We start from the raw sequence: 26,286 nt of genomic DNA on the forward strand, positions 1-26,286 counted from the left end.
GAACCCATGTCACCTGCATCGGCAGGTGGACTCTCAACCACTGCGCCACCAGGGAAGCTCTGAGCCGACATTTTTAAATCCACTTGCTTTCAAACTGACTCGAGGAAATTTGGAGAATAGAAAGCTGAGAAGAGTAGAATATTGAATCGCAGGAAAAGACTGAGAATTAAACACAGACTTGGACCAAATAATGACTAGATGTGAAACTGCAGGAAATTCTCTGCAAATACTCAGGGTGCAAAACCCAGGGGGTGCTGGGAGCCTGGGTGAGAAGGAAACGGTGCAGGAGCATTGAGCGGACCGTGGAGGAGGGTCTCCTGACGCCGAGTCCACACCGTGGAAGAGCCTGGCTTCCCCCAGTGGGTGGTGGAAACGCTAATGCTTGAGTCATTACACTCACTGGACACGGCCCAGAAAACAGGGCGCCAGGACCAATCGAACAGCACACCATCGGGCGGTCTGCACGCAGGGTGAATGCCGCTCTTTTCTGTCTCTAGTTTCTATAGTTTGGGTATTTGTTTCTTTGATACTGGTTGGTATATTTTACCTTCAGTTTTATTCTTAGAAATTTGGTAATCATTTCCTCCATAGTCAGATGTAGTATTGTGAAAATCTATTCAGAGTTGGAAGAGGCTAAGAATTGCTTAGTCCCGGCTAAACAACTAAGTGCATTCCCAGAGATTTCCCAGAGTTGGAGGTGAGGGTGCACGCATGGCGTGGGAGTTCCATGTATCAGGTGTGGGCCAGCTGGAGAGCAAGCCGGCCCAGTCACCTTCGCACGTCCTGGGAGGCAGTTTCCCTGGTGGGGGAGAGAGGATGGGGTGAGTCCTTTGGGGCGGGAGCACACCAGTCCTCGGGCTGAGGAGGGCAATGCAGGAGGCCAGCCAGAGAGGGGCGGTCACTCTCCCTGGAACGTTTCTTCGGCTGTGTTTGCAGGGAGCAGTCTCAAGGGGTGATTACAGTTTTCCTTTGGGACTTGCTAACCACTGATGACGGAGAGGTGCCGTCCCCAAGTTCAGGGACCCCCGAGCACAGGCAGCACCCGCAAGCCCCCTGCACACACCGCCTGAGACGGGCAAGGGCACCTAAGCAGGCACAAGGCTCTTGCTGCCGGCGGTGCTGCGAGTCACAATGCCCTTCGTCTCCGGTCCTGGGATCGCGTGTCTTCCATGTCCTCGAGACAGTAAGTGGCTGACTTAGCAGCAGCTGGTGGTGGGCGGGTGGATCCCAGCCCTGACCCACATCCCTGCCCTTCACAGCACAACGTGGGGTGTACACACGCCGCTCCACACCTTGCTTTTTTCACATAACGATATCCCTTAGAAATCTTTCTATTCCTCCAGAGAACTTGTCTACAGGGGCCCAGTATACAGATGAACGTACTCCGCTCTAAGCAGTCCCCTACTGGTGGGTCAGTATTGGGTCACTCATATTATTTCACTTGCAAACATTGCGGTAGTAAATCACTTTTACACATATCACTTTCACACAACGTGCAGAGACACGACAGCCACGCCAAACAGAAGGCCAGTTGCTTTGTTCTCACCACGAACCCGTGAGCTTTGCTAGGAAGCAGCTGTGCGCGGCCCTCGAAGGGACCAGAGGGGGACGCGGGGGCATGGCCCCTCCTATGCCCCCCATGGGGTCATAAGGATCTCAGGACAGAAATTGCTGGATGGAAGGGAGGCTGTATTGCCGCTACCTACCTCCCATCTGCCCTGCTGTTCTTTAGGGAAAACGGAGAGCCTGGGCCGTCAAATCAGAAAGCTCAGCACCCTCTCCCCGCTGCTGCCGCTGTTCTCAGGTGTGAGCCTGTTTCGGGAGCTCCTGAAATGCAGCCCCAGAAGCGAGGCCGGGGTCCCAGGCGGCTCCTGCTCTGCGTGGGGCCCAGGGAGGGGCCGCCCCACCAGGACCCCCGCACCTCCTGTGAGAGGCGGTTCCAGAGAGGGACGCGCTGGCCCGGGCGTCCTGCTGTCTCTGCTGGCCTCTTGTGGGCGTCGAGAGTGGCCCTCGGCCCAGGCTGCACTTTCACAGGAGCCTCAGGGCCCAGACCTCCTGCTGCTCCAGGGCTGGGCCTTGAGTCCAGACGCAGAGACATGCCCCAGCTTCAGGGCAAAGCCACCGAGGTGAGCGGAGCAGAGAAGCAAGTGTCCCTTCGTGCAGGAATCCGGGGTTCTGAGGGGCGCTGGCTCCACGCATGGAAGGCGGCCGATGGTCCTGAGTTTGCCTCAGAGGCATAGGCGGGCGGGCAGGGACTGGCCTGCGGTCTGTCCTCACAAACATCCTTCCATCCTGAACACAAGGCCCTCCCGTCAGAGAATCTTCCAGTTAAGGGACGAATCTTCCTCAACCACAGGCCTGCGTCCCGCCTTGTCTGGGTCACACACGTGGGGACACACGGCCCTCAGGTCCTTCAGGCCAGGAATCGGGGTTCACACACTCGGGGCCCCACTGGGCTGGGATTGGGGAGTGAACGGAGTTCTGGGCGTGACTCCGGCCTCACAAGTGAGCCAGGTGTGCACACGCCCCCCCCCCCAGTACCTCTTGCCCCACTGGCTGGCTATTTACAGGTGAACTTGAGGCGGGGGGGGCGGTGCCGGGTGAGGTGGAGAGCAGACCCACTGCCCCACGGGGAGGGCAGCGGCCACAGGGCTCTGACGCCTCCTCTGTCCACCAGGCCTGGACGTCAGGCAAGCCCAGGTCGTCGTCCTGTCCTCGGGGACCAAGTGCATCAGTGGCGAGTACATCAATGACCAGGGGCTGGTGGTCAACGACTGCCATGCGGAGATCGTGGCCAGGAGGGCGCTGGTCCACTTCCTGTATGCACAGCTGGAGCTGCACCTGAGGTGAGCAGGGATCCCGGGCGGCCGTGCAGCCCCCGCGCCTGGTGTCCCTCTATCCCGGCCGACCCTGAACGTGCCAACGGCTATGCCCCGAAAGCACACCAGCCCCTCGCAGACTCCAGGTCGAGTCTGTTTCCCTCCCCAGGCCTCGTCCTGGGGCCCCCAGGCTCAAGTGCCCAGACGAGCCTAGCCAGCAGCTCTGAGCCCTGTCCTCCTGTGTGGGGCGGGCTCTCCCTGCACCCTGCCCCGCAGCGGAAACCCTTCCTGCACCTGGTCCCCAGGCACCACGACGGAGGCGGCCAGTGATGGGCTCTGTCTCCCCGTTTCTGGCCTCCTCCTCCTCCCTGCATGTTTGCATCTTAAAGCGGGGGGGGGGTTCTGTAATGAAGTCCCTGAGCAACGTGCCCAGATGTGGGATGCCTAGTGCTGTTGGGCGGCCATCAGGAAGCAGCAGGCTGTCCCCTGGTGGGCATCTCCCTCTACGACCCCCTGAGCAGTAGCAGAATCACGGGTGGCTGTAGGCACAGCGAGAACCGCTGTCCTTCCACACCCTCCGGAGCAGCGTTCCTCAAACCCACTAGCAACAGGGGCCTGGGGGCCTCAGGCGGCGACTCCCGCCTGCCCATGGCCTGTGCAGGGGCCACACAAAGGGAAGGCGGGTCCAGAGGTGCTGAGTAGACTCAGGAAAGCGATGCCTTCATACACTCAGTTCATTTCTGAGCCCCTGATCTGCAGTTTCCCCCTGGTTCCAGGCTGGCGGATGGTGCGGCCAGGGTTGAATGTGGGGAAGGGAGTTGGAAATCTCTCCAAACGTGGGAAGGGTTTCTCTCCTGAATATCCAGCTGCCAGGTCAGAAATGTTTCCAAACACCCCTAACTCTGGATGTGTCACCGTGGCCCCAGGCGGACGTTTAGGGCTGGCTGTGTGCTGGTACCAAGCTGCAGGTCGGGGGCACCCAGGCCCCTGCCCTCAGGGGATCGGGGTTAGGGGACGGAGACCAGCAACGGCTGCAGAAAACCAGGGCCAGGCGTTTGCTCCGAGGTTTTGGGGAGGGCCTGGGGGGCCTGGCAGCAGAAGGAGCACAGTCAGGGAAGCAGAAAGGCTGGTGGGATGCCTCAAGGGTTCCCGGGGAGAAAATGTCTGTTCTGCTGCCTGCGTGCTCTCAGAATCCATCATCAATGGGGCAGAACGTGTAAAAACAGCAAGACCGGCGGGAAGGAGCCGCCCGTGACTGGTGAGAACGGGTCTGGGAGGGGCCCCAGCTAGGCCCGCTCTGTGCAGGGGGTGCTCCTCACCGCCACTGCGAAGGGGGGCACGGGGGGTGTCATGTGGGGAGGACAGCCCTGGGGCACGGCCGAGGCAGAAGAAGAGGGGTCCCCGCGCCGGATTCCTCACTGGGCGGCGGCCGAGCCCTGCCTCTCTATCCCTGTTCTCCGTCTAACAGAGAACCATCTGCCCACGGCGGCCGTGTAGAGCGCAGCGTCCTGTGGGCACACAGGGAGCATCGTGACCCACAGGACGGCCGTGTCACAGACACTCACATTCGGGGTCATGTGTACCGAGGACGCTGGGCTTGTGAAGGATGGGCTTGACCGTGGGCAGCGGGGAGGCCGAGGATGCAGCCTCTGCGGGCCGGTTGCTCTCACCCAGCTGCTCCGCGGCTGGTCCAGAAGGTTTCATGCAGGACATGGACTGGGCTCCCCGGCCGGCCTCCCGTAGCTGACGGGGCCCCTCTCTGTCCCCAGCAAGCGGCGCGAGGACAGCGAGCGCTCCATCTTCGTGCGGCTGCAGGAGGGCGGCTACCGGCTGAGGGAAGATGTCCTGTTCCACCTCTATGTGAGCACATCCCCCTGCGGAGACGCGCGGCTCCACTCGCCCTACGAGCTCACCACGGACCGTAAGCGCCCAGCTTTCTGCCTTTGTGTTCGAACAGCCCGATACTCTCCTCTCTGGTTGGTGTGTCCTGCTGTCCGCTCAGACACCGCCTGCTTGCCTGGGTGGCGCAGCCCTGAGGGGCAGGCGAGCGCATCTGCAGCATCAGAATGGCATCCTCTAAAACCTTGGTCCAATGGGCCCTCATCTCTGGGGACAGTGTAGGTGGAGACGTGACAGAGGCTCTCTAATTGCTGGGGCCCCGTCGCTGCAGCCGGTCAGGCAGCCTGTGGCCAGGACACAGAACACAGGCTGAAGCAGCACAGAGGCGGGCCACGTGGAGGTGGAGCTGACCCCAGGGCTGCGTCTGCCTCCGTCTGCACGTGGGGGAGGATAAAGATGTCTCCCCAGGCACCTGGCCTCTCCCACAAAGGGTGTGAAAACCCTGGGCAGGACCTGCCCTCTCCGGTATTTTAGGAGAGCTGGTGACCACAGACAGTCGCCTCCACCCAAGAGGTGACACCATGGTCCTGGGGGGAGGATACTGCAGTCTCCTCTGTGCAGGTCTCATGGGGTCAGTGTCTCCCCAGGTGCCATTAGGAAAGTCTGTTATTGACGCTACGTGTGTGCGTTACACATGCTCGTATATACACACCACACACACACCCGCACACACACACGCAGACACATGCAGACACACGTGAACCCCTCCAGAAGCAGAATGAGGCAAATCTGACGAGGGTGGGGAAATAGAGTATCTGTGTGTGATGAAGGGTCAGCCCCTGCTTAAGATGATGAGGCACCCATGGCCCATTGTGCTCGGAGGGAACCTACAGCAGAAACAGACAACACAGTTACTGAAGGCGTGTTTGGGCCCTGGCCCCCCACGGAAGGTCCACTTGTGTTCTAATTACCAAGGGAAGGAGCGATGAGCACTTTCTGAATGCCGGCTGCATCCCGGCTTGCGGTGAGTGCCTTCACCTAAGGTAAGGACGTGCAGGGAAATTGCTCTCTTTAAAACCCTGCATGAATTTAACCTATTTCTCTAATACTCAGATTGTATGCAGGTCCAAAATAATGCCTTCTGCTTTTACCAATGTTCCTCCAAGTCCATCGCTTTCCGCTCTGGGGAATGGTTGGACAGAGTCCCCTGTAGTAGGGTACCGGTAACATTTTCATTGCTGTCTCAGCACGGGCTGCCCTCCTGACAGCACAGGCTGGGTGGCTTACAAACTGCAGACATGGATTCCTCATGGTTCTGGGGGCTGGGAGTCCAAGATCAAGGTGCTGGTAGATTCGGTGTCTGGTGAGAACCCGCTTCCTTGTTCACAGACAGCGTCTTCTCGCTGTGTCCTCACCTGCAGGGAGGGGCAGGGAGCTGTGTGGGGTCTCTTTATAAGGACACTGATCCCATCATGGGGGCTCCACCCTCATGACCTCATCACCTCCTAGAGGACCCACCTCCTGACACCATCACCTTGGGGGTTAGGTGTCAACATACAGAATCTGGGGACACACACATTCAGACCATAACACCCACCTATGGAAAGTCAGTGGGAGAATCAAGTCAAACTGAGAGTCATGAAAGGGAACGTATTCAATGTCAGGGAACTTCCAGGGAGCTGCCCCAGGAGGAGAGCAGGCTGGGGGACCGGCAACGCGAGCAGCGGGCTTGGCCCCTCCAAAGGCCCCTGGGGTTGTGCAGAGTGTTCCTTCTGACCGCGCAGCCTGAGAGAGAGAGAGAGCAGAAAACGTGAGAATTCATTTTCTCGGAGGCGCTCGTCAGGCTGGATCTACGTGGTACTAATTCCCCACATGAAATTGTGAAATATGGTCCATTAGCTACTTGGAATTATCCTTCCATTTTCTCTCAGAAGACCTGGCATCATGGAGACCCAGCCAGGAGCCCTCCGGTTCCAGGAGGAAAAGTCCCACAGAACTCTGGGGAGGCCCTGATGCACCAGCTTCCTGCCAGCCGGAGTCGGGGTGGCTGAGTGAGGAAGGGGAGCCCGTCCCGCCCCGCCCCCCCGAGACTGCGCTCTCTGCCAGGGACGGTTCCAGGTCATCGGCCTCCCCGGCCTTAATTCCAACTTGCAAAGCCGGTGGTTTAGAAGAACAAGCAGATACGTTCTCAGAGCGCCCTGGGGTTCTCCTCCAGGCAGAGATGTCTTTTACTTCGTGGTGTTTTAAGAAGTGGCAGGTGCAGGTAGAAGGGACAAAAAAAAGCGTTTTCCTCACATTTTTGCTGCAGATGTGCCTACAGAAATTAGAAGCTGCTCCTAGGTTATTTCAGCTGGTGTTTCTCCCCAGGGTTCCCACAGGGCCCCAAGCAGGCACCTGGTGGGTCTGTCCCTCAGACGGCCAGCAAGTGTCCTGCATCACCTTCCTTACTCATCGGCCAGGGCAAGAAACCCCGAATGCGTGCCGTCCCCCACGTGGAGGACCTTTCCAGGTGGCTCAGCCTTCTCCATTTGCCGAGGCACAAACGCCCCGGAATTGTTTTGTTTTAGAGAGAATTGGCTAATGTGGGGACGGGGTGACTCTGCTGGTGGCTCCCTCTCAGGGTGCCTCCTTCGCTGGACCTCGGAGGAGGGGGTGTGAGTGATGGGGATCCTTAGGGGTCCCCTCCAGGGCAGAGGTGACAGTGACAGGCGCCCTGGAGGCAGGGCCTGCCCGAGGGGCGTTTAGCAGGGATGGGCGCTCCCGCCTCCTGCAAGCCACCCCTGCAGAAGCCCAGCCTCACTGCCCCACGGCCTCAGGGTCCACGCTCCTGAACAGGCCCAGGGCACCCGACCCTGAAGGTCACGGCAATGCCCTCGCGTCCACAGATGCAGAGCATGACATGCTCAATCCTCTCCCCAGAGGGGTCACCGCCGGGAGAAGCTCTGGCCCTGGACACCGAGGCCCCCAGCTTCTCACCCGCAGCTGCTCCAGGAGCCTCCCCTCCACCGGCCAGCATGTCCCCTGCCGGTCCTGGTCACTTTGGCTGGTTTGATTGTCACCCCTTGCTTGGTCTGCAGGAGCCGCTGTACATCTTTCTGCACACCCCAAGCCATGGTGCCGGGGGTCACCCCTCCCTCTCTCACACACAAGTACACACACGAGCACAAGCACACGGCACACACGCACAACAGATGCCTGACGTACGGGACCGCGGACACACCTGTTCAGTGATTAGGCCTAAGGGAAGTTCTCAACAGACCTGCCCAGATGGCCCCCTGTCCTTTAAGAGGGAAGGAAGGCAGAGTGAACCCCAGCAGAGAACCAAGTCTGACCCACCTGTGGCAGAGCCCCCCGCTGTCCACCAGGGACTCTGGCCTAAGCTGTCGCCACAGCCCTAAAGGTTCCATGAGTTGCAGTAACCCCAGACCCCTGAGGCCCAGTTCAGGGGCTCTGCAGCTAAGGGACAATACACAACCCCACCCCCGGGGACGCCTGTGGCTCCAGAGATTCTAAAGTCCCTGGGGTTTTCTCCCCTCAAAACATTCACCTGGACAGATCGTAGGTTCTCCCTTCCTAGAGTCCTTAGAAATGGACTCAGTGTCCGTTGGCCAAGATGCCTGTGAGGCGTGCTGCCTGTGAGCAGGTGTGCACAGATTTGGTTGTTTCCAAACCTGACTTACCTACAACACTGCCAGGCAGTTTCTACAAATGCAGGCTCCTGTGCCCACTCTCCCAAGGTTCTGGCGCCTCGGGATGCAGTGGGTCTGAGGGTCCGTACTTTTAAAACTTCCCCAGTGATTCTGAGGATCAGCCATGTTCTGAGCCCCTGGGTTCAAAACCCCCTAACCTGTCTCCTGCCCCATTGGTTTCCTATCCTCTCCCACCGGAGGGCGGGCCTGCATGCGGACGGGGGACTGGTGGAGCGTCTGCAAGGCCTGCAGACATGGGGGCAGTTCTGATCATAACCTAAATGAAGAGATTAATGAAAAGACCCGGGCTGGTCACAGTGGTTGGGTGACCGTTCTCCTTCCAACTCACCAACACTCTAATGCAAATTCCTCTTGCTTGGCAGGTTCTTTAAATAACCTAGAAAATTCAGTCCTTACTGCCATTTTAGAAGAGTTTAACAGCTTAGTTCAAATCTCCGATCTATCTCCCACAAGAAGCCATGAGAAATAGCATGATTACATCACACAGCTATCTTACAAGTGTGAACCGAATGCCTGTACGTCTGAGCCAGTTCTATTCTTTGTACATGACGGCAGCTCAAGAGATTGCTCCGAAATCCCGTAGGAAGTCAGGGAATCTAAAATACACTTCCTGACGCCCCATCTTCATGTGACTACTGAGCTACAGAGCATGTAACACATGATAATATCCGTGCATTGCAGGGTCGGTGGATTTAAGTGGCTTCCTAACTCACATCGTCACTGTCACCATCCTCACCAGGTAGGACAAGAACACCCACGTGGCCACATGACAAATATTGTAGATGTCATTATTACAATAAATAGTACACTACATCATGGGTATACCTTCTGGGATATATCTTTTGAAGCTTATTTGGGGTTTAAAAATATTGTCTTCTTTCCTATACTTTTTTCCCACTTATGGCTCTTTCTCTCCCCTGCACCATTGCAGCAACCATGCATCACATTTCAGATAGACCTTTGCTCCCTCGGTGGATTTCCTCAGTCGCCATCTGATTCTCTCCTGAAAATAGAATATTCACTTGAACAATTTTCTTAAGCATATTACCAGCTGCACTTTATCTTGACATCAGGGTCCGAAAGTAAGGGTTTTACGTGAACAAACACTACACTGAAGAGTCTCATGAGATGGAGTATCGGAATTAGCTGAGAACATTCTTATGGGTTTGGGAGCCTTTATGTATCCACGCAGGCAGGGTCTTAATGCTCCACACTTCCACTGTCTAGGGCACATGACAAATCCACTGCAGATGATTTAAGGTCAGTTCCCTGCAGTTTCTGGTTGGATTGGCATTTCGTTCTGCTTGAAGTAGCATCTTCAACTCCCTCCTGCCTCTCGCAATTAGGCAAGAAAGAGCCAGGGTAAACGAGCTCTGCAAGATCGCGGCACTCAGAGCCGCTGGGAGTGATCACACTGGTAGGGGAGCTGGAGGAGGCAGCCGAGACTCAACACCTCCGAAAATAAACACTCGTCAGGAGCATCTCATGCACCTGGCTCTTCAGGAAAAATTCATCTACCTGAAAACTTTAAGTTAACTCCTAGAAACCAGTTGTTACTCAAGCCAGCCCTCCGGGTTGTCATGGCCTTAACAGGCTACAAAGTCTGCTTCAGGGAAAAGTTAGTTGCACAGAAGCACCGGGTAAGAATTCAGAAGAGCCTTACAATGTAATAGGTGACTTTCCAGGTCTGGAAAATGACACAATAGTTGAAACATTGAGAGAATGGTGAGGATACTATTGAATATAATTACCAGAAAGAGAGGGACAGCAAGTACCATATTTCCTAAGAAAGTATTCCCACACAGAAGTCTTTAGTTCCTAACATTGTGGTAAACTGTGGAAACTGTTAGCTACGCCGGCCCTCCTTTCCCTCAGTGCCACCTGCCACAGGAAGTTGATGTGATAAAGACCTCATCTGGACGGTGTAAAAAGTCAGGTCAAACCAAAGTTTTGCTCAAGTATTTTTGAGTCAGGTGAAATATTTTATGTTCAATTTATTATCATCACTATCATCATCTTTGTCATCATCATCATTGTCTCATCGTCACCACCACCATCATCACTGTCTCACCATCATCACCATTATTATCATCACCGTCACCATCATCATCACCATCATCACCATCCTCATCACCATTGTTATCATCACCATCAGCAGCAGCAGCATCACCATCATCACCATCACCACCATCGTCACCATCATTATCATCATCACCATCATCACCATCCTCATCACCATTATTATCGTCACCGTCACCAGCATCATCACCATCGTCACCATCATCACCATCRTCACCATCATCATCACCATCATCACCATTGTTATCATCACCATCAGCAGCAGCAGCATCACCATCATCACCATCATCACCATCGTCACCATCATTATCATCATCACCATCATCACCATCATCACCAGCAGCAGCAGCAGCATTGTCATCCGATTCCTAGTGCCATTTAAGTCTGCAAAGAAGAGATTCAGGCTCTACCTAGGGGGAGGGCTGGGCATCCCTTGGCTGTGCCCCTCCCTCCCCCAGGCTCAGTCTCTCAGCTTGGTTCTTCCTTCCATAGACGACTCACAGGCCAGTCCAAATTGGATCTCATCAAGGACCTGGTTAGTAGTATGGTCAATAAGCAATCTAAAACCTCTCAAAAATTTACTTTCTCCACAGAGTACAGCAATTTTCTTCCCAAGAGATGGCCTCTAGGCAGTATGAATACATAGTAAAGGAACTCCAGTTCTTAGAAAGCATGAGAAAATATACTGGAAATTACTTCAAGATCTGTAAGAGAAGGTGCCCATATAAACCCAAATGTTATTAATTATTTGGGTAATAATTTATATTAATAATTTACCCTCACTCCAGTGCAGATAAATGAAGGAGAAACACATTTTCACAAATTCTAAAACTTACATAGAAACCTTTTAAAGAAGGCATTTAGCGTTCATCCCACCGTCGTGTGTGTCAATGTTGGTGTCACTATGGTAGTTCATATATAATTTGTACACAAAGCAGTTAAGCATTTCTATAATACATTATAATCCTGATTAAATGTACAGAACCTTTTTTTAAAAAAGAAAAAAATAATAAATTTAATTTTCCTCTCGTTCAAGCTAGTTCTTCAGATAACTGGTGTATATGGATGTGGAGGTGACTCTGGAAAGCAAAGGCAGGAGAGCAGTAACAGGGCATTGAGGCCCCCTGCCATGGGCCGGTCTTGGGATGTAGCGGACGCCCCCTCACCGGGACTGTCGGCAGCAGCTCTGGGGTCCCAGGTCCCATCTCATTTAGTCCCTTAGCCTAGGAGGGAGGCACCACCACTACCCCATTTTCAGACGAACTAACTGTATCACAGTAGTTTTAAGTAGCTTTTCCAAGGCTACGCAGCTAGGAAACCATAGAGCCAGGACTAAAATCTAGACGAGGTTTGCAGTCCAGCAATTGGGCCGGATCCCACCAGCCGCCTGAGAACTAAGCATGGTTTTTACATGTGTTAATGGCTGGAAAGGGTGAGAAGAGCATCTCCTGACACATGAAGGTGACGTGGAACCCAAAAGTCGGTGTCTGTAAAGGCAGCTCCTTCCCTGGCCCGTCTGTGCTGAGAGCTGGGCCGCAGGTCCAGTGGTCAGACCGAGACCAAACGGCTGCAGAGCCTCCGATGGTCACTGTCCAGCCTTTTGCTGTGACGCCGGCTGAGCCTGGACCAGAGGGTTTGCTGTGCCCCAGTTCCTCCCATGTCTGTACAAGTCCGTCTGCCCAGCACTTACCTCCAAAGCTGCTTCCTCATCCTGAACATGGGCGGTGGCACCGGGGTCACTGGAGCTGCTTCCCAATGAGCTCCCCTCTTCTTCCCCTCCCCTCGGAGCCCCACCGTGACCACCCTGTGTCCCCCCCACCGTGTCCCCATCCCCCGTGTCTCACGCAGCTCTCGTCCCCTAGTGAGCAGCAGCAAGTACCCGGCCAGGAAGTCCCGGGGGCACCTGCGCACGAAGATCGAGTCCGGGGAGGGGACAGTGCCTGTGCGTGGCCCAGACGTGCAGACGTGGGACGGCGTCCTGCTGGGCGAGCAGCTGGTCACCATGTCCTGCACGGACAAGATCGCCAGGTAACGGCCCCTCTGTCCTCTGCGCGAGTGCCGCCCGGGTGTGCGTTTGACGGGGGGAGGGACAGGGACTGTGGTCCCAGAGCGGGGCCTGGCCGGGTGCTGAGGTGCACTCCAAGGTCCCGGACTCTGCCCTGTCGGCCCTGAACTCCACACCCGCCACGGGACGTGGCTGCCCGCTGCCCCACACACAGTTGTGCACTGGCCAGGCGCCTTCTGTACCATCACAGCCTCCCTGGAAAGCCGGACAGAGCTGTCAGAGAGGCAGGCGGGGCCGAGGAGAGGCAGACACCCAGGGACTCGGGAGCCAGGCAGCAGGGACCCCAGCCCCGACCCCAACCCTGACCCGAGCCTGCATGCGGAGGGGCCGTGGCCCAGGTGCACTCGGTGCCTCTGTGAGGCTCCCTAGGCTACGGGGCAGGTAAAACCTCAGCCCTGGCAAACAGGGATCCAAAATCTCGAGGGAAATTACCAAACGGCTACAGGAGAAATAAGGCCTTTTACTCCCCTGGAGTGACTGCCCCCCGCCTGACTGCAATACAGCAAAGCACTGATTTCTGCATCAAAGAGAGCTGCCTGTAGTCGTCAACTAGCCCATCTTTCAGAAGGAAACGTACCCTCCTTTGTAATGTTTTCATCTATTCATGAAGTGGGGAGAAGCAGCAGTTTCCACCTTAACGGAAATTCTCTTGCTCTCCCAGGATCGCGTTGGGTCTCTAAATTAATTCTGACTCCTTAGCAAATGAAGTGAATGAATGATACAGAAGTTAAGTTTCACTGTCTCTAGGATCTTAAATGTCAGTTGACAGAGAATTAAACTCGCTACAAAGCCCGGGTGATGTGGGACGTCAACAGTCCTGATGCTGAAAGCGCGGCACCTCTGCACCGGTGCTGAATCGAATCTCGGAGACAGACTTTTAGGTGAAGTAGAAAAGGACAGCTTTATTGCTTTGCCAGGCAAAGAGGGACACGGCAGGCTCCTACCTCGGAAAACTATGTGTCCCCACCCGGGAGGATTTGATGAGGGGTTTATAACAAGCCTTCAAGGGGGGGTTGCTGATGAGATCAGGCCATGTGCAGGGTCTTAGGGGGTCGGGTTTCCTAACCTTGATGGGCTTCTCTGGCCCCTTTAATCTCACCTCAGGTGGTTTCTTGGCTACTCCTCTCTTGATTAGCAACTGTTCGAATTGCCCTTTGGCACCCAGGGAAGGTCACGGAGGCTGCAGTCTGTTCCCTAGAAACAAGAAATGGGGGACAGAAAGGCTTTCGTGCCCAGGAGCCCATAGGCCCCCTGGTTTCATTCCCACCAGTGATGCTCTGTTTAACAAAGTCTACTTAGAAAGCACAGTCCACGTCATGTCCCTGGGCTGAGGAGGGTTCTAACTGCTTTTGAGGGGGGACATGCTGGGGACATTGTGATGCCCGTGGCTCTGGGCAGGTGGGGGGCCGCCCCACATTCATCCAGGAGTTGATGCAGCTCATGGGTAGCCCTGCCAGTCATCTGTCTAGTCCCCAAATCTGGTGGCCAGGTGAGCGGTGCCCAGACGGTGGGGAACACAATGGGGCAGGAGGGGCCTGGGGGGCATGGTACCAGGTCCCCTCTCCCCACTCAGTCCCCTGGGAGCCCAGCCCACCTTCCCAGGACTTTCCTCAGGTGTTCCCTGAACATTCTCCTCACTCTCCTCTGTCTCTGTCTCTGTCTCTCTGTCTCTGTCTCTCTGTCTCCCCTGCCCCACCTTCCTCCCTGAACAAGCCCACCATCTCTGCCTCTCTCCCTGCAACCCCCGTGATGCCCTCCCCCCTCCTCGACCTCCCCTCCCCCTGCACCCCATGTCCTGCACTGGAATCCTATTCACCCCCACCATCTGCTTCTGCGTCTAAGGTCTGACCCTCAGGGGATCGCTGCTGCCACCGTGAGGGGTGCATGCGCAGGTTAGGGTCCCGTCTCTGCAGGTGGGTACCCATCTATCGCCCAACGGGAGGTGGGAGCAGAGACATCCAGCTCTGCAGGGGGCCGAGTGAGGCTGGACTGGAGCGGAGATGGGGCAGGCGTGGGGTTTCCTTCGTGATGACGGCCGTGCTCAGAAACGCGGAGTCGGGGCGAGGTTTTCGTGGACGGGGCAGTGGAGGGGTGGCCCCTGACCATGCTCGACAGTGGGCAGGACTCACACAGGCTGAGCGGCTGGGTCAGACCTGGCCCAGGACCCAAGAATGTAGAAGGGGTCGACCCTATGGACGGAAGCTCTGTGCAACGTTCCCACGAGTCCAGTGGTCAGAGTGGCCTCCCAGGGAAAAGGGCTGCGTTATGTGAATGTCATTATCATCAAACTCACTCCAAAGATCGTGGGAACCAGGCCCAGGCTGCCCCCCTCCCTAAACCGGGCGCACAGCCGACAGAGTCTGCAAGCGCATGCAGGTCCCCAGGCTCCTGGGGGTACACCACGCTCAGCATCGTGTGGAAGCACACCCGGGGCGTCACCAGGAGGATGGAGAGTCTGACGGACCAGCACCAAAGCCAAGATGCCCAGCACCACAGACTGGATGTGGGCAGGACACCCCAGCCGCAGAGAGAGCTTTCTCCCCCTTCATGGAAAAAAACACCCGAGGCCGGAAGTGGGGATACACCAGCTACGTTTTTTCCCTTTAAAAATAATTTTGATGCTGACATAGCAGAAAACGAAATCTAATGTCTTCTCTTTGGAACAGAGTCGTTGGAATTCCCAGGAAAATTCTTGGGCCATGAAAGTCTTTTGAAAGTCAGATTTTTGGCCGAAAAGGAATTTTAGTTAAAGTCCTGGAGCAAAATACTATCTTGCAGATAAAAGCTGGTTCCACTGCTCGAGGGAGAGTGGATACCTCTCCCTTGGGTGAATGGCTTCCATCCAAAACAGAACCAAACCTGAGACTCTGGCCACAAGATCCTAAATGCACCTAAGGCTACACGTTCTCATGCCTCCAGATAAAGGGAAAGTGTGATGGGACCATCCAGTCACACCGACTGGTGGAAACAGCCCACAGGGAGCGACATCACGCATCTGAAGTTCCCCTCACCCCCCATTAAAACATAAGCGACAGTAAGAAACATTAGGAGACTTGAAAAGTGAAAAAGACGACCAGCCGTCACCGAAAACAGCAGGCACCAGCCGTCACCGAAAACAGCAGGCACCTTGGCTATAAACGCCTTAACCTTTTTCCTAAACACAGGCTTTTTCCTGTCATCAGGATTTTGCTGTTTCGGGCAGTTTGCTTACAGTCCATCACTGAACACTATGATTTCAAAGCTCCTTTCAAAGTCACGGGCATTGAATCCACGTGTAAGGCTGCGGGCACCTCCCTGCTGCTGGATCCCTGGGTGCTCACAAGTGGTTGCTCCGTGCATCACGTTTCCAGAAATATCTCTGTGCCGAAGCGTTTTTCCAAATCTCTGAGTACAGACTTAGGACATACTCCCCAGAGTGGGGTTACGGAGCCCAGGGTATGGGGTAAACAGAAGCAGTGGGATCTCCTACTGCCCCAGAGCAGGCGGCATGGGCCCAACAGTGGCCTCCAAACATATCCTTGTCCCCAGACCCTAAACCCGTGAGTGTGGCCTTACCAGGCAGGATTAAGCCAAGGATGCTGAGAGAAGGTGGCCTCTAAGTGCAGCTAGTGTATCCTCGTGAGTGAGGCCTTGGGGACCTGGGGACAGACGCCCAGAGCAGGTGCACAGGGGAGGCCACAGAGACAAAGGCGGGGCCCAGAGGGACGCATCCACAAACCTCTGAGCGCCAGGTGAGTGAGGCCCGTGGGTGGGGTCTCCCCGGTGCCCCCGGGCTGCCACACCTTCACCTAAGACCTCTGCCTCCAGGACCATGAGTAAATTTCCGATGTTTTAAGCGCTTCCCCACCCACCTCACCCCCTGCCCCGGGAAACCAATATAACCAGGTAGGAGACACCACTCACTTGGCTCAACTCATGTGGTCTTTGCAAAATGACAGAACCAAAGTCAGAGTGAAATCTATTCCTAAAATGCCACTGCTCATGCCAGGCTGGTGCAGACCCAGGCAAACTGCAGAATGTGGGTTGTTTCACCAGGTCCAGGAAACTTGACCTGCAACCCACGAGTTAAGGTTGGAGGCGCAACAAAGGGTTGGATTTTCCTGCAGCTCAGAGATAAAACAGACCAAGCCCTGCGCCTCTGTGAGCCCAGGACAGATGACAAGTGTCACCGTGAGGCCCGTGTTCCCATGGACGTGGCCTGGCTTTCTGGACGTAAGAAGCCGATCTGAACAGTCACTAACAGAAACACCGGCCACCTGAAAGGACAGGCGAACCAGGGAGGGGTTTTTGCTCTAAGACTCGAGAGGCAAGTAGCATATAAAACTCTAAATCTTCTGGAACTAATGTTCCTTAGATATGGTTTCTAATTTTAAGCACCAGAGCTTGATTATCGATTGCAATGTGTTTTTAAATGAACGGATTAAAACTTTCTCCATAAAAATGAACTGTCAAGAATTACGGATGCTCTCTGGGAACCGAGGCCCCATCTGACTCCCCGCACTGAGATCTCAGGCTGCAAGAGTCCCCTCCTCTGAGAGTGGGGACCTGGCTCTGCGCCCAGCCCACCTGGCAGCCGGATGGTGTTACCTACAGCTCTGCTGAAATCAGGAGGGAATGTGTTCATGCTTCCAATCTCCAAATATAGGTCATTTTAAAACCACTGCTCTTACTAAACGCCCAGCCCCAAATGTTCCCAGCTTGGTGTAATAACCACTGCTCTTCCTTTACAGAAGACCGTGGTCACCTTACTGCAGCCTTTAGGGGAAAGTTCACCCCATCTCCAGTGGTGAAGGTACAACCATGTATCTCAGACTGGGACTCGAACCTCACCAAAACCCATAGTCTTTTAACCGAGATCACACACCTGGTTTCAGGATTTAACGAAGCTCAGGTTCTTGAAGTCTCATCACAGAAAGCATTCAGTGATAGACAAAGTGATAGGTAACAAGTGGGTTTATTTAGAGAGAAACACACTCCACAGAGTGTGGGCCATCTCAGAAGGTGAGAAAGGCACCAGGGTATGGGGTTGTCAGTTTCTACAGGGGTGGGTAATTTCATAGGCTAATGAGTGGGAGGAGTATTCCAGCTATTTTGGAGAAGGGGCGGGGATTTCCCAAAATTGGGCCACCACCCACTTTTTGACCCTTGTGGTCTGGCGTTGGAACTGTCCTGGCGCCTGTGGGTGTGTCATTTAGCTTGCTGATGTGTTACGGTGAGCATATACTGAGGCTCAAGGTCTAGTGGAAGTCGACTTGTCTGCCATCTTGGACCCATTTGGTTCTAATCAGTTTATGTCATGTCCTTGGGCTATGTCATTCTTTTAAAAGTTGTGCCCTGCCCCTCTCCCTCCTGTCTCAAAGGTAGTGAGTGATAAACTCAGGAATATTTGTCCAACATAAGCGTGGTAACAGTGATGACACTCCCACAGCTGCTGCCTCTGCTACTCCTGCAACAATGCTGAGACAGGGACACAGATCTGAGGTAGCAGCCATCCCTTGTCCAGCCCCCAGGACACTGCAAAGGGCTGAGAAGCTGCAAAACAAACTAGAAATTAGGGGACCAGGAGACATCATGAACATTGAGGGAAAGCAGAAGAGGGGCTAAGTGACAACAAAAGACACGGAGGTCGCCTGGACCCGGTAGGCTGACTTGTGCATCACCCGGCTCACAATGGAACTGCCTGGCACGCTGGGAACGCTGATGCCCGCTGCACCCAGGCCAGTTCCATCCCAGCCTTGGGAGTCCTAGGAGCAGGAGGCACCCAAAGCCCCCCAGCCGAGCCCAGGGTGCATGGCGTTGTACTCACAGCTGTGCCTCGGCCTGAGTCACCCAGCTGCACCGTGACCTTTCTCAGTGGGTGTGACTGTGCCTCCAGGTCACGAGCAAACCTGCCCACGGACAAGGAGGGAAGTGAAGTAAGGATGAATTTGGTGATGTTCAGACCTCACTGTCATTTTGGACCCGTACCTCCTCCCGGCGGCCATGCCTCGGGGGTGAAAACGGCAGACAGGGACCCCGACCACCCACAGTCCCTGCACCCATGCCCGCGGTTATCGGTCTCATGCCCCGGGCGCACAGGCCCAGCAGGTCTTGGGTGGGGCCCATCCTGGAACAGTCCCTGTCAGTCCTCGAGGTACAGAGATTGTCTCTCAGTTAAAGAAAACAGCCTTTTTCCAAGATCTCTCCCTCACTTATCTTTGGTATTTCAGTGATTGACAAACAGAAAAAATATATTTATTTAGGGATTATCTATATTGAAAACTAGACCTGGGACTTTTTTCTCTGTCAACACTGCAGTCATGTCAGCTGTTTGTATAAAAGGAGAGGCACTTTTCCGTTCAATCCGGAATGCTGAAAACTCTCCAGTTTGTATTCAGGGCGACATTTGGTTTTATTGATGGTGTTGGCTGAATAAGTTAAACTCGTACAGCCAGGCAAGGAGAAGGCTGATTGTCTCTTTATTGTAAAGGTTATTATGAGGAGACCAGATATAGAATTTGTTTGTCTTTAGACTTTCCTGCAGAGTCAGAGCCATTCAGATGCGTTCCAGAAGTTTTGCTCAAAGCCAGTGCATGGACAGCCGGAAGCACAGGAATGTCCCCTCTGTAATACTCATCTCATCATTAGAGAAAGGGCTTTGTTATCGATGGGGAATGTCCATTCCCTCGCTTCTCATGCCTCCAGAAATGTGCTCCCCTTCAACACTTTTGGACACTTACTCTTTGGGAAGATCACACATTAGATCCCAAGGGCAATTCTCCATTCCTTTCTGAGAGACAGGATGTGACTTACAGAAATGACCACAATTATTTTTTTAAGTGAAGTTATGCAAATCTGATAGACTAAAGTAAATGTTTCATAAAACCAATGACTGTTTAAATTGTAGGACTAAACTGTTTGTATATAAATATTACCTTTTATATTCCACTTGAGTTTTATGTGGGTGAGCACATTACTTTAATGACCCACACTTAACGGAGGGGGAGCCGTTCCTCAATCCTCGCCAGCCAGATGGCTGCCTCTTCTTGCATGAGATTAGAAGATGTTTCTCACTCACCTCAGTGCTTCTGAGGCAAATTAATATCGCCAGCTAAATTGCTTGTGTTTTTGGAATAAAATTTAAAGAGAATTTTTTAAGGCAATTGGTGTCACAGGTTCTCAGAGCAGACTGCTCTCTAGGTAGGCCTGCTGGTTTGAGCACTCGGTAATTAATGGAAAGAATTCTGTGTTAATTGACTGCTTCGGGAAAGGGAAATAGAATGACTCCTTATTAATCATGAAAGGAAATGTACGGCATGGAAGCACCACAGTAATTGCTCTAACCGTGGAGAGATGTTAATTAATGAAAAGAATAATGATGTAAGAAATTAACTGCATAATGCTTGTGCTGATGGAGGCTGGATTTTAAGCATGTGGAAACCACAAAATGTTGCCTTAAATAACAGATACACGGAAAGTTGTTCCACTCAAATTTACAGGGAAATGTCTGACGAGGCTCCTGTCACCTTTGCTGGCAGAAGCAAACACTCACCCAGAGCCTCATTTATGTCAAGGACCACGGCCTCGTCCTCTGATCGGGGCTCCTGAAGTCAAATCACCCCCAGAGCCAAACAAGGTCGTTCATGTCACCACAGCAGGTCCCGCCCACTGCTGAGTTTGACAAAGGGGTGGGGAGGGAGAGTATTTTCCCCTAAACTGCAGTCAATTCAATTTCTGATATTTCCCAGGGAACATAAAGAAAAATTGCGATCCACTTTGGAGACAGAGGGTCTTTTTTATTTTTTTTTTTTTTGCGGTACACGGGCCTATCACTGCCGTGGCCTCTCCCGTCGTGGAGCACAGGCTCCAGACGCGCAGGCCCAGCGGCCATGGCTCACGGGCCCAGCTGCTCCGCGGCACGCGGGATCCCCCCGGACCGGGGCACGAACCCGCGTCCCCTGCATCGGCAGGTGGTCTCCCAACCACTGCACCACCAGGGAAGCCCAGAGGGTCATTTTTTAAATCTGACTTTAAGTCCCTGAGAGAATATGTAGCTTCCCCTTCACCCAACAACTCATTTTCCAGGAAAAGGATCCACGTTTATTCGCACGCAGACCCACCGACACCCGTCCCCCCGACGGCAGAGAGGGGCTCGGGGTCACCAGGGGTCACGAGGCCAAAGCCATGCCCGGTCCAGTGTGCTGCGAGCCCCAGGCCAGCTCTCCCCACCCCCCACCGCCAGCTGCACGATGGGGACAGTGACGCCTCGGGGACAACGGGGCAGAAAGGCCCCCCATCCTCCCCCAGGTGAGGCCAGTGAGCCAGGGCGCTGACGCCCCTCTCCCCCCCAGGTGGAACGTGCTGGGGCTGCAGGGTGCGCTGCTCTGCCACTTCATCGAGCCCGTGTACCTGCACAGCATCGTGGTGGGGAGCCTGCACCACACCGGCCACCTCTCCCGGGTCATGAGCCACAGGACCGAGGACATCGGCCAGCTGCCTGCCTCGTACCGGCACAACCGGCCCCTCCTCAGCGGTAAGAACAGGTCCTCAAACGCACACACCCCTCCATCCACAGGCCCTGAGGCCCCCAGGGCAGGCTCTCCCAGTCTGGCCCGTGGTCATTTAAGACTCAGAGAGCAGAACTGCAGAGATCGGATACTTGAAAGGTCAGCCGGGTGCGGAGCATCTCCGGACGACGTTCCAGAGTGAAGGTGTAACAGGATGAGCCCCTCAGACATCACAGTGTCACTTTCAGGGCAGTGTCTGCGGTGCCCAGAGAAATCCAGGCAATAAACACACGTGTCCAACAGGGCAGGGGGGACCCAGGGCCATAGGTCGCCCCCACCTGATCCAGAAGCAAATTCCTGAACGTTCCCCCAGCACCAAACCTGGGAGGGGGATGCTGCCCCCAGGCCGCCAGGGCCAGCCTGGGGTCGTGAGGACCAGAAGTCACACAGCCGTGAACCCCTCTGGCAGCAGCTGACCTCTCAGCTCAGCGGGAGGGGGCATTGGGGAGGTAGCCCCACCCGCTGTGACCCCCGTAATTAACCCGGTAATCCACCGCGGCTCCCTCCTGGGCGGTGCCTTGTCTCTGAAGGGGCTGCAAGCCGTGATCTGCGGTGGGGGGCCCTGGGTGGTGGGCATGTGCAGACCCACAGCAATTGGCCAGTCCGGGGCTTAGACCAGATCCCCCGGAAGAGGAGAGAGAAGGTCAAAGAGCCAGTCAACGGTTGTGGTAAGAGTCAGGCCTAAGGGTTACTCCCAGGACCCTAAGGTTGTTCTCAGAAAACCAGGGGCAACGATGGTGCCCACGGGGTGGCGGGAACTCGCGGGGACAGCTCTCAGCCAGGCCAGCCCCCAAGAGAGCACACCTCCCCACTCCCTCAACCCTCCCACGAGCGTCACCAGACAAGGGCAGCATCACGGACCCCAAAGCTCAGACAGGGCGGAAGAGGATGCTCCCAGTGGGGCTGGGACCACCCAGGGCTCAGTGGCTATGCCCCAGGTTTCTTTACACACCAGAACCTGTTCCTAAAATCTAAGGCCCTCTGCCAAATCCGGGGACCACGTCAGATTCCAGGGGCTCCCAGCGTCCAGGGAGGGGACTCAGCAAACTACAGCGAGGCCATGGGAGCAGGGGTCGTGTGCCCATCCAGGACCACTGCCCCACCTTCCCTTCCCGTGACTCGGGCCGACTTGTCGCGGAGGGGGTTCCCTCACCCCCGTCCTCGCCATGAACGGTGCCTTCGGATCTGACCCAAAGCTGTGCCCATGGCTGTGGCGCCCTACGGCCTGAGCCCGGCAGGTGATGGCCACGTAGAGCCTGTGGGTGGTTCACCTGGGGGGTGGGTGCCCAGAGAGGCCTGATCTGCACGGTGCAGCTACTCACCCTCCACAAGTCCCCCCCAGAGAACGGCTCCACCATTCAGGGAAGGGACCTAACTAAACCCAGCAGCCACCCCCGTCAACGTCAAGTTGAGGCACACACCCTGTCACACCAACCACAACAGCTGCTGTCACCTCCATTTATAAATGTGGAAATAGACTCACAGGAATTTAAGTGTGAAGATGCTCTATTTATCAACATGGAGCAAGGATTTGAACCCCGTTTAACCAGAAGGCCAAGTTCTCCCGACACACCCACTGTGACCCGTGGCAATGGCACAGTTTCTTAAACACACAAGAATGAACAACACAAACAAGACCAGCTGAAGAGGTGGTGACATCCACCTCATAGGAGCTGGGGATGGGAGCCTGAGACCCACGCCCGTCTCCAAGGGGCTCAGTCCTGACTCACCATCCTCAGGTAAGGGATGGGAAGGCTTGCCTCAAATTCAATGTCTATGAAACCACAGTCATTTTCTAAACGGTCAATAATTTCAGTAATTCTGATAAAATATCACTTGGGGCCCGGTTTCAATGTCTTTCTTTCACTTTCCCTTTTCTTCTTTCTCCTGTTCTTTCTTAAAATGTTGAAGATTAATGACTTCCTGTGGTTGAGCAGCAGCAACAGCTCTGCAGTGGCCCCCAGAGACCTAGAATTCCCGGTGTGGAGCTAAAAGCAAATGTCCAGTTCTTGGGCGTCTACGTTAAATTTAATTTCCATCTATGTTGATGAGTCAGGTGACAACTTTTCCATGTGTCCAGCTCCTTGGGTTGCCACTTGCTTCCCAGCACCAGGCTCTGCTTCCCCGTGAGATGCTGCTGGGGCCCCTGGGCCCACCCACCCAGGGCCCTGAGAGGCCCCATGCTGCCATCCAGTCTGTCCACTAGGGAACAGGAGGCTGGGAAGGGGCGGAGTGTGGATATGGGAGCAGCTGCTCAGGGGGCTGGATCCAGGGAAGGGATCAGGAGGAGCGGGGGAGGGGTGGGGGGGGTCCAGGCTGAACATCCCGCAGCACTGTGGCCGTGAACACACATGAGACCAAGGTCCTTCTCTGCGCGACCCCAGTGGGAGCCGGGGTTGGGGGTGGAGCCAGCCCGTCAGCTGCGCGGGGAGTCGGGGGGCATGGAGGGCACGTGGCCGAGGCCCCGGGGTCAGTGCCCCTCCTCCCAGGCCACCATCCTGCATGGTTTAGCATCCTCGGCGGCCCCAGGACTCAGAAAGACCCACTCCCGGTTTAACGCTCTGCGGTCCTGAAATTCAAACCAGGGCCCAGTTTCCAGTCCCCGCTGGGCTCCAGTCACCCTGCCGGGCCGGCGCCTTGCACCCTCAGAGCTCACTTGTTTTCACTCCATTTCGTATCTCGTCAGCCGGACTGTGACCCTGGCATCTGCCCTGTGGGGAGCGGGCAGGCAGCAGATGCCCCGTAAACGCACACTCTCAGCTGGCCTTTATGCGGCCCCATCTGTTCACCAGTCCACGCGACGAACATCCAGAGAAAGGGGGAAACGTGGGCAGAGTGTTATTACAGGACAGCCTTGCATTTAAAATCCTTCAAATCCAAGCCCCAGCGATGGCGCTCGGGCCAGCCGTCCACCCCGTCCCAGCAGCGTGGGAGCCGTTTCCCGCCTGCCCGGCCAGCAGCGCTCACGCCCGGCGCCCCGTCTCTCCCGGCAGGAGTGAGTCAGGCCGAGGCACGGCAGCCTGGGAAGTCGCCCCACTTCAGCGTGAACTGGGTGGTGGGCACGGCGGACGTGGAGGTCATCGACGCCACCACCGGGAAGCGGAGCTGCGGCCGCTCGTCCAGGCTCTGCAAGCACAGGCTCTCGGCCCGGTGGGCGCGGCTCTACGGCAAGGTCAGTGGGGCTGGACATGGGTGGGGCCCAGGGAGCGGCCGCTTGGGCAGAGCCAGGGTGACACGGGACACGCAAACCAGCCCCCGTGTCCCTGCCCGCCCCCCGCCAACCCCAGGTGTGGCCCCTCCTAGTGGGGCCCCTGACCTGCAGCAGGGTCTCATGCTGTGGCCCCAGAAATAGGTGGAAAGGGGCTCACTGGTGAACAGCTGTGGCCAGTGCAGCCCGTGAGAAAGTCCATAGAAACTTCAGAGTCCATGTCATTCCAGTCCAGACAGAAGGAAATGGATGCCCAGAAAAGTTAGGTGTTGCCCCAATTAAACGGCTGTGAGCGTCAGGGACGGACTGGCCGGCCAGTAGCCGGTGCCGCCCCCCACCGACCACTTCCCCCGCTCACCACACCCCCCGACCCTGGCGCATGGGTGGTGAAGCCAGGCCGGATCCTGCCCCGCTGGACACGGGGGCCAGTCCCGGTCCTCCCGGTGGGCTAGCAGGCGACTCCGCCTGGGACGCTGCCTTCATTCCCACGGCCCCCTCGGCCTCACCACCCACGCCGATTTGAGCCCCTAATCCTCCTAGAAAAAGAAAAAAATTATGCACAGCTTGTGCTGTTAATAGCAGACAAGTTCTGTGTTTATTTTTTTCATTAATCACTCACACTTCCTGTGAAGCAAAGCCTCCCTAATTTCTACTGTTACTCTTTTTTTTTTGGAATTTTATATGAAATTTTATTTATCAATAGATCAAATTAGAGAGAATAGATATTTTTCTTTGTTACTGAGGCATAATTGACATATGAACAGTGTATATATTTAAGGGGCACCACTGGATATTTTGATACGTTGTGAAATGACCCCAGAATTGCACTAATTGACTCACGCAGCCCCTCCCATCATCCCTGTGGTGAGAGGACTTAACCTGAGATCCACCCTCTTGGCAAACTCCAAGCCCACGTGATGATCTCGCTGCTTTTCTGTTTAAAGGAAGAGAGAAGGAAAAGTGACCGGCAGGCCAGTGCCTGCTTGCCAGGCTTGAGCGGTCCTGCTGGTCGGGGCCCGTTCCCGGCGAGGGCTCACCCGTCCTCTCTCGTTCTGCCCCACAGCTGAGCACACGGATCCCAAGCCACGGAGACACGCCGTCCATGTACTGTGAGGCCAAGCTGGGGGCACGTACCTACCAGGCTGTCAAACAGCAGCTGTTCAGAGCATTCCAGAAGGCCGGCCTGGGCACCTGGGTGAGGAAGCCGCCGGAGCAAGACCAGTTCCTACTAATGCTATGAGGCCCCGGGCCGGCCCTGCGCAGCGGGCGAAGCCGTGTGTGGGTGTGGCGTGCCCTGACGGTGCTGATCTGTGCTGTGCATTCGTTTTCCTTTGGTGTTCAGAAACACGCGTGTCTGAAGCTCAGATGAGCAACTAGCCTTGCGTTAGGGACATGCTGCTTCTCCGACGGCTGCTCCCAAGATGCCAGGACCGAGATCGCCCACCACACCTGCCTACGCACAAACAGCTCTCGCTCCTCCTTGTGTCCAAGGGAATTTCCATTTGGGCCAGAGGGTCTGAGTGGATGCCTTGAAAAGCAGTGCCGAGGCTTGGCCGGTGAGAACCAACCAGGCCCATCCCCGACGCTTCCCTCCCCGCCACGCACCTCCTGAGCGAGGGGTTCCCACGAGCACAGCGTGTGTGAGACTTCAGGATAAGCCACAAGTGAAGAGAAAAGCCATGGGCTCCTCCCCAAAGAAGCCAGTAAGGATGAGCTATCATGTTCATTCCTATTTTTTTCACTCCACCTCCTTTCAAAATGATTTGAGACACATGATATTAAAGAACCCCTAAAAGAGGACCAGAGAGTGAGACCATTCTTGCAGAGAGCAAAGGAACAGTTTCCAAAGCACCCGGGGGCCAAGATTTAGGGCATGAAGAAACCACCGCTACACGTCCTGGTGACGAGGGTCCCAGATGCGCAGCCCCGGGCCCCACGCCCATGGCTTGACGCAGCTGCTTCCCTGGCAGATGACGACCCGACCACCTGGACAAGGTCTGAGCTGATAGGGTCCCCCCTA

The 26,286-nt window shown here is 55.3% G+C and overlaps 1 protein-coding gene across 1 annotated transcript in view; it reads left to right on the plus strand.

The window, feature by feature from the left end:
• Positions 1–25,617, plus strand: part of ADARB2 (adenosine deaminase RNA specific B2 (inactive)) — a 364,323-nt gene extending 338,706 nt beyond the window's left edge. Inside the window, exons 5-10 of the mRNA XM_027089230.1 lie at positions 2,678–2,846; positions 4,589–4,740; positions 12,310–12,475; positions 20,843–21,024; positions 24,052–24,230; positions 25,330–25,617. Of these exons, the coding sequence (XP_026945031.1) occupies positions 2,678–2,846; positions 4,589–4,740; positions 12,310–12,475; positions 20,843–21,024; positions 24,052–24,230; positions 25,330–25,506 (1,025 nt within the window). The 3' untranslated portion in view covers positions 25,507–25,617. The remainder of the gene's footprint in view (positions 1–2,677; positions 2,847–4,588; positions 4,741–12,309; positions 12,476–20,842; positions 21,025–24,051; positions 24,231–25,329) is intronic.
• Positions 25,618–26,286: the final 669 nt, after the last annotated feature.

This window comes from Aethalodelphis obliquidens, unplaced genomic scaffold (assembly GCF_003676395.1).
Source record: "Aethalodelphis obliquidens isolate GAN/ISIS:26980383/991018 unplaced genomic scaffold, ASM367639v1 scaffold65, whole genome shotgun sequence".
NCBI lineage: Eukaryota > Metazoa > Chordata > Mammalia > Artiodactyla > Delphinidae > Aethalodelphis > Aethalodelphis obliquidens.